We start from the raw sequence: 6,859 nt of genomic DNA, 5'->3' as shown, positions 1-6,859 counted from the left end.
CGCGCATGCCTTCCACTGTAGGGGCTTAAAGTAAGATGCTTACTCACTCTTTTTGCACTCTTTCTTGCACTCTTCTTCATCATCTCTGCTCCTACTCAACACTGCGCTGACCTCACTGCACCGGTGCTCATGTGTCCTTTTTTTAAAACTGAAAACGTTATGTGCACGACTGAAGTGACATTTTACCCCCCAAAAAAAGGCTTTTCGCACCCCGAAATGTACGGCAATGGACGGTGGTCCTCGCATAGAGACCACCTGGATATGACGATGTCAGCGCCGTCCCGGACGGAGCAGTCTGCAGCCACACTGCAAGGGGGGACAGTGAGAGGCCTGAACAGAGCCCTAAAGGGACCACCATTGAGCCCAAATGAAGCTTTTAATGGTCAAAGAGCTGCCTGGTTGCCAAACTGCAGGTATGGGGGGGGGGGGGGGGGGGGTCTAGAGGCCGGTGAGGTCCACGATGGCCTTGATGAAGATGGTGTCGTCGCGGATGTACGAGTTCTTGGCGTCGAGCTTGGAGAGCGGGCAGAAGAGCGGGCAGCCGCTGGCGATGTTCATCTCGCTCACCGGCCGCTGGAAGGAGGAGGAAGTGACGTCGGGTCGAAAGGCGTCGATGATGTGCTCCCTGTTGCTCTGGTCCAGCAGCATCAGAGTCACCTGGAAGAAGAATAAGAAGAAGAAGAAGAAGAAGAAAGACCCACGAGAGACGTTATTCGATCAGTGCTCGTCTACTCGTTAAGATTTTTATTAAGGCCGACTCCAGAGCGACTTTCCCTCTGCATGAAAAAAAATGCAACTTGTTTATTTTGTGATGAAAAAGAGTTGTTTGTTGTGGCGGTTCTGAGCAGAGAGCTCTGTTTAGTAACTTAATAATGCATCTTTAATTTGCCTCCTCAACATACAAACTGCATGAGACACAAACCCGCAATTTTCAGCATCTTTGTTTGTCAAACTCTTGGTAAATAAACGGCCCTTTAGATCTGCAGATGTGTTACCTTCTGGTTGAAAGGCCATTTGAGCAGAGCGTCACTCAGTCCCCTCATCACCACAAAGAACAGGGACAAGTGGCTGCCGCGCCCCGTCCCGTCTCCGTTCAGGTAGATCCGCAGACACATCTTGTAGCCGTACTTACTGGTGTAGAAGGCTGGAGGGAAGAGAGGGAAGGAAGGGGGGGGGGGGGGGGGGGAGGGATTCAGGTTTAGTCATTTGCAGATAATAAAGCTTCTGTAACAGACGGTCTAAACGTGAGACGTACGCCATGCTTCGTCTCTGACCACATTTCATAATAAGAACGCACAATATCTGCAGTCTAATGGGGCAGGGCCCCTTTGTATGGCCTCATGTTTTGAGTATATGTGTAACACCAGATCTGCTCGTACTTGCTGTTAGCTGGTGCGTCATAATCATTGCCGGTGGAAAAAAAACGTTGACGGATGTTACCTGGTGAGAACATGGCAGGGGCTCGACCTGCGATGGCATCCTGTCTCTTTTTGGCAAAATCGGAGATCCTCCAGACAAAGACGCCGTCAAAGGTCGTGGCAGACATTTCCCTCAGCCGGCCCTCCATCTCAGCGACCGTCAGGTCCTTCAGCCCCACCGTCCTCTCCAGCTGTCGCACCTGGACAACGAACACAAATACATATATCGATAAAGCCTCACAAAAAAAAGTGAATATTAAAGGATTTTGTCACTTCTATTATGATACTTTGTGTTGCTCCTATTTGGGGGATTATCATGCTCTAAGTTATGGAACTACAGTTCCCATAATGCTTTGGTGGATGTAAACAGGAAGCATAGCGTCAGTATGGATTCAGTGAGTAATGCTGTGGGCTACAACTTGAATCCTACAACTTGAATCCTACAACTTGAATCCTGTGTTTTTAGCCCATTTTTGTTTACATTTTGACAAACTGGCATCATGAAAAGTATACCGGATTAGCTGTTAGCAGTTCCTGTTTACAGTGTACTCATGTTTCTCAGGCAAGTTCTGCAATTATAAGAAGCGTCTTTTTTCTATGGTTCTAAGCGGATTTATGGACGTTTATTTGTGATGGACATCAGACATAATGACACATCCTCAAGTGTACGTCACACTTGATCTAAAAATATGTGTATCATGTCCGTGTGTTCAGATTTCTCTGAGCTATGACTCCCAGGAGACGTGATTTTAGGCACAAACTGCAGCCACACTGGGCACAGTTCCAGTCTGACCTTGTTGCTCAGAGCCTCGATCTTGTCCTGGTCCAGTTTGTGCTGGCGGTTGCTGGCCTCCATGGTGGTGGCGAACCTCTCCACCTCTCTGTTCAGGACACACACCACATTCTCAAACGTGCCGGATTTGACCTCGAGCTCCGTGCACCTGCGACCCAGCTCCACCACTTTGGTCTTCTCGCTGTGGAGCTGGAGCTCCAGCGCCGCGCCCACCGAGCTGGGCAGAGGCGTGAAGGAGGTGGACACGGACAGAGTGGGAGCCAGAGTGGGCGGCGGAGGGAGGTGAGCTGAAGCGGTCGGACCAGGGGGACCGGAGCTGGAGGATGAGGAGGCGGCGGCGGCTCCCTGCACGGGAGGCCCAGAGGAGGTGGTGCTAAGCTGGGAGACTCTGGCCTCGAGCTCCCTGAGGGACTGTTGGAGTTCCACCAGTTTGTGTCCGGCTAGTTCCAGTCCCTGGGGCTGCAGGCCCTCCATGCTCACTTTCATGCCCATAATGTAGTGCAGCAACAGATTGAGGTGCTCGTAGGCAAAGGCGCGCTCGTGGTCATGAATCTTTTCCTTTTCCACCTACAGAAAAAGGAAAAGACAGGAGGTAAATAAAACAGGAACAACACATGCATGCAGTCTGATCCGTCGGGTAGTTTCTTTGGAACCGTCTCTTAACTTAAAGCATAAAATATCATAGAGAGGACAATCAGGCTACTTACAGACATGTCACATCCCACGACATGAAATCGACACGGAGTTCTGAATTTGCTGCAGAACTTAATATGGTCCACATACTGAAAAATACACAATAAAGAAAGCAATTAAGTGTTATTTGCAAACCTAGCAAAGGAGCCCAGAAGTTCAATTAACAACATGTATAGCTGTTTAGGAGATATTCAAAGATTCCTTTAAGACTCGTCTAACCGTCTGGATGAGAAAATATTCCAGAAATACTAAATCGTTATCCAATCCTTCTACAGCTAAATGTTTCCATGTTGTCTGCGTGTTATTTTACAGATTCACCTTTTCTCTGGGGATTTTCTTCTTGGCACAGCCTTCACAGATCATCGGGTACTTGGGACAGATCTCATCATGTGCCTGAAATTTTAAAAACAACAACAACAGCGTTGCTTTTCGAGACGTATGAAGAGCAGCAGTGACGAGCCGAGCGTCTCCGCTGACTTTAAATAAATCATTCCTGACCTTGATGTTTTTGAAGTGAAACGGCTCCTTGCAGTACTTGCAGTTGAGCGTCCTCTCTGGGCACTCTCGCTCGTTGTGGCGCTCCTGTTCATTGAAGCGAATTCGTTCTTTACAGGAGGGGCAGGGGATGATCATGAACTCACACTTCCCCTCGTGGTTCAGCTGTTAAAAATAATACAAATGAATAAATAAAGAAGTAGAGCGGAACAGTACGGAAACTTCTGTCGCGCCTTCGCTGTTTTATAGAAACAGAATCCGGTTTATTGCCAAGTAGGTTTTAACTTTTAAGGACTTTTCTGTGGTGCTTTGGTGCTTTACAATAAACAGTGAGAGGAAATATAAATAGAAGCAGTAAAAGTACTGAAAGAGACAAAGAACTATAAACAATATGAAAGAAATAACATGAACAATGTATCTGTTTTTAAAATGAAAGAGCTGTGAAGTTTAGTAGTGTTGTGCAGGAGTATGAAGTATAATATGTATATATATAAGTATATATGAATGAAAATGACTTCATAGACATTGGGGAAAAACCTAAACATCAAAGGTCAAAGGTCACCTCGTAGTCTTTAATGCTGCCCTTCCAACTGCAACTTTCATTGATACAAACAGCTGAAAGGTTTTCCACTTCCCGTCGCACTGCGTTGTCAGGAAAAGCCTGAAAAAACAAGAGAAAACAAAAACAGAGTTTCTCCAGCGGCCCTGTTCCTTTTTATAGATTATTAATGTTCAGGTGAGTATTTTTAATCAAAACATGGAAGTTAACGTGTGTTTTTAGGAGGCAGGAACAAGACTTCAAAGCTACAAAACAGGTCGGTGAGCCGGTTTCATTCTCGTCCATTATTACAACGATCGGACAATAAATGAACATTTTGAATTCATCATCCCTGTAATTTGGCTCCTTTGTACCTGAAACTGTTTGCTCAGAAAGTTTAAAAAAAGATAAATAGACGCACGTATATTGTGATGAGGTTGTCTCAAGTATCAAGAACTATACTCAGAGGCCACCAGTGTGTACTTTTACTTTTGATAATACTTCAGGACTTATGTGGTATTTTGATGAAAGGACTTTACTCGTTGTGGAGTATTTTTACAGTGTTGTGTTGGTACTTCTACTGTTACTCTGTGGCTACAAGCAATGGATCATCTTTTCACAGCACGTCTTCGTCTTTTATTCTATTTAAAGACATCAAAGTGAAACTGAGGCCGATAAAGTCTTCATTTAAACTGCTGTGTTTAGACCCTGAAGACATTTGTTACTACTGGTTAGTGTACTATTATACAGACATACAGTACATTGTAAATACATTAATGCATGTTGTCTATTTTATTCCTTGTTTTACTTTCTTTCTGAATGATACTATTTAGATAAAGTTATAAATATTATTCACATGCATGTATTCTTGGACTGTTGGTCACTACTTTTAAAATGTAATACTATTGGAGCTGCCGTGGTACAAATTCTGTGCATAAATCAGATGCAGACATTTACTTAAATTCTGAACTGGATAAAAATGTATTTTTACTCACACATCCTTGTTTCAAAATCGATGTAGGATCCTCAAAAATATCCTCTTTAATGCAGGCGCTGCATTTCTGAGGTCCATTACTGCAATAAAACAACAATATACTCTGATGTACTGCAAATCCACAATATGCAAACACCACATACACAGTGGTGGAGAGTAAATGTACTTAAGTACTTTCCTTAAGTACAATTTTGAGGTAGCTGCAACATTAAAGTGATGAACACATAATATCATATATGCTGGGTCATTCTGAAATGGGACATTCTGCATAACAAGTACTTTTACTTTAGTTAATTTTACCGTATTCTTCTGTATTTTGACTCACACACACACACACACACACACACACACACACACACACACACACACACACACACACACACACACACACACACACACACACACACACACACACACACACACACACACACACACACACACACACACACACACACACGGTACACACAGTTTTACCTCCTCACCTCACAGTCCTGTTGAAGCAGTAGGAACAGAAGCGATGTCCACACTGCGCCTGAAACGGCCGTCGGAGGATGTTGTGGCAGCAGTTGCACAGGTGCTTGTCCTCCAGCTGGTTGCCCAGGATCTTCTTGGGGAAGCCGGGTTTGTTGCTCTCCATGGACGAGGGAGGGGACGGCTCCTGCGTGGCCATGGTGTCTGTTCACACGTCACACCTGGAGGTAAAAGAGGGGGGAAAGACATGGAGGGGAGACTTCATCTTGATGCAACAGTTAGGGAGAACATGCATTTCCTGTTTTTAGCACTGACAGCCTTTAAAAACACTAGTGTGAAACATGATCCTGCCTTAATAACCATCATGCCCCCCCCCCCCCCATCACAGGCCAGCTGGAAGGCCCACACCCTTTGTTTACATTTCGAGTATGCATCCCTGGCTCCTTCTTGTGGTTCACTTGGCCCCATAAACTGACGCTGCTGCCTCTCTTTGCGTTCACAACAAATACTCTGCTCAGCCTACCCAGTAACGGGGCTGACAAATCGCACATCCATTGTCTCTCCTCCGCTTCCCTTCCGCCTTCCTTGTCGCTGTTGCTAAGCTATCAGCATCCTTTTAGTCAGAAGTGGTACCCAGCGCGCGCCACCACGCCCCTTTCAAATCTGAAGCTTGCAGCCTGAGAGACACCATTTACCAACTGGAAGGAAGAAGAAGAAAAAGAAGCTTTGCTACAGATGTTGCAATCACTAGAGTTTGCACTTACCAGCGTCTGTTTTTTTCTTTTTTTTTAGTCTAAACTGTCATCGCGTGCAGAGGCTGTGGAATCACCTTTCCCGGTCGCAGGTAGTCGCTCGCGCACCGTGCAGATATCGCATGTGGTTTTGCAGCCGACTGGAGGTGTTTTCTTCAACGTTAGCCACATAATATAGACGTGCTCCCCCGAAAGCGATGGCTGTTATTGTCCAATATCGCCATTGCACTTTCAGGCTGCCGCTTACGTCATGCGGTGGGCCGAACGCGGGTTGATAGGCGGACGAGATGTGGAGGCGCGCGTGCCATTGGTTCAAAAGCCCACGAGTGGGCGGGTTCGCTTTGTTGTGAAATAAACATCCAGATAACACTTTCTTTATAAATGCATGTTCCTGCTTTTTGCAACTGTTTAATGAAACACACATTCTTTATCTATTTTCTGCAGCATGTATATATATATATATATATATATAGAGAGAGACATTTATTAATACAAAATAACTTTACTGAAGTGATACTTTAGACGCAGGGCTCTTTTTTATTGTTGTAGTATTGCTGCTTTTACTTCAGTACACTGAGTACTTCTTCCAGCACTGCCAACTGGCATCAGTACTTGTGATTAGATTACTTTAGACTTGTTTGCATTCATTTGTTTAGGATCTTCGTGACCCGACTGCGTGTTCAGACCTGCTGACAAACTCTCTGC

At 45.2% G+C, this 6,859-nt stretch overlaps 1 protein-coding gene across 1 annotated transcript; it reads right to left on the bottom strand.

The window, feature by feature from the left end:
• Positions 1–438: 438 nt before the first annotated feature.
• Positions 439–6,385, bottom strand: LOC142937363 (TNF receptor-associated factor 2-like). Its single transcript, XM_076080279.1, has 12 exons — positions 6,167–6,385; positions 5,414–5,623; positions 4,933–5,011; positions 3,962–4,060; positions 3,403–3,564; positions 3,223–3,297; positions 2,919–2,993; positions 2,692–2,778; positions 2,212–2,406; positions 1,441–1,618; positions 996–1,144; positions 439–657 (listed from the first exon to the last, which is right to left on the bottom strand). The coding sequence occupies exons 2-12, from the start codon at positions 5,599–5,601 to the stop codon at positions 439–441; spliced, it is 1,506 nt and encodes a 501-aa protein (XP_075936394.1). The 5' UTR covers positions 5,602–5,623; positions 6,167–6,385.
• Positions 6,386–6,859: the final 474 nt, after the last annotated feature.

Source organism: Anarhichas minor, unplaced genomic scaffold (genome assembly GCF_050575085.1).
Source record: "Anarhichas minor isolate MPS153535 unplaced genomic scaffold, ASM5057508v1 ptg000002l, whole genome shotgun sequence".
NCBI classification, from domain to species: Eukaryota; Metazoa; Chordata; class Actinopteri; order Perciformes; family Anarhichadidae; genus Anarhichas; species Anarhichas minor.
Note: the sequence above shows the minus strand (reverse complement) of the source record. Positions and strands in the feature narration are given on the sequence as shown.

What these genes read in the sequence shown, in the direction of transcription:
- LOC142937363 (XM_076080279.1), bottom strand. Translation starts at nt 5,601, where the DNA reads ATGGCCACGCAGGAGCCGTCCCCTCCCTCGTCCATGGAGAGCAACAAA. An exon ending in TTCACTTCAAAAACATCAAG is followed by an intron (nt 3,298 to 3,402) that starts GTCAGGAATGAT and finishes TTAAAATTTCAG; the next exon opens with GCACATGATGAGATCTGTCC. An exon ending in ACTACATTATGGGCATGAAA is followed by an intron (nt 2,407 to 2,691) that starts GTGAGCATGGAG and finishes GCGGCGCTGGAG; the next exon opens with CTCCAGCTCCACAGCGAGAA.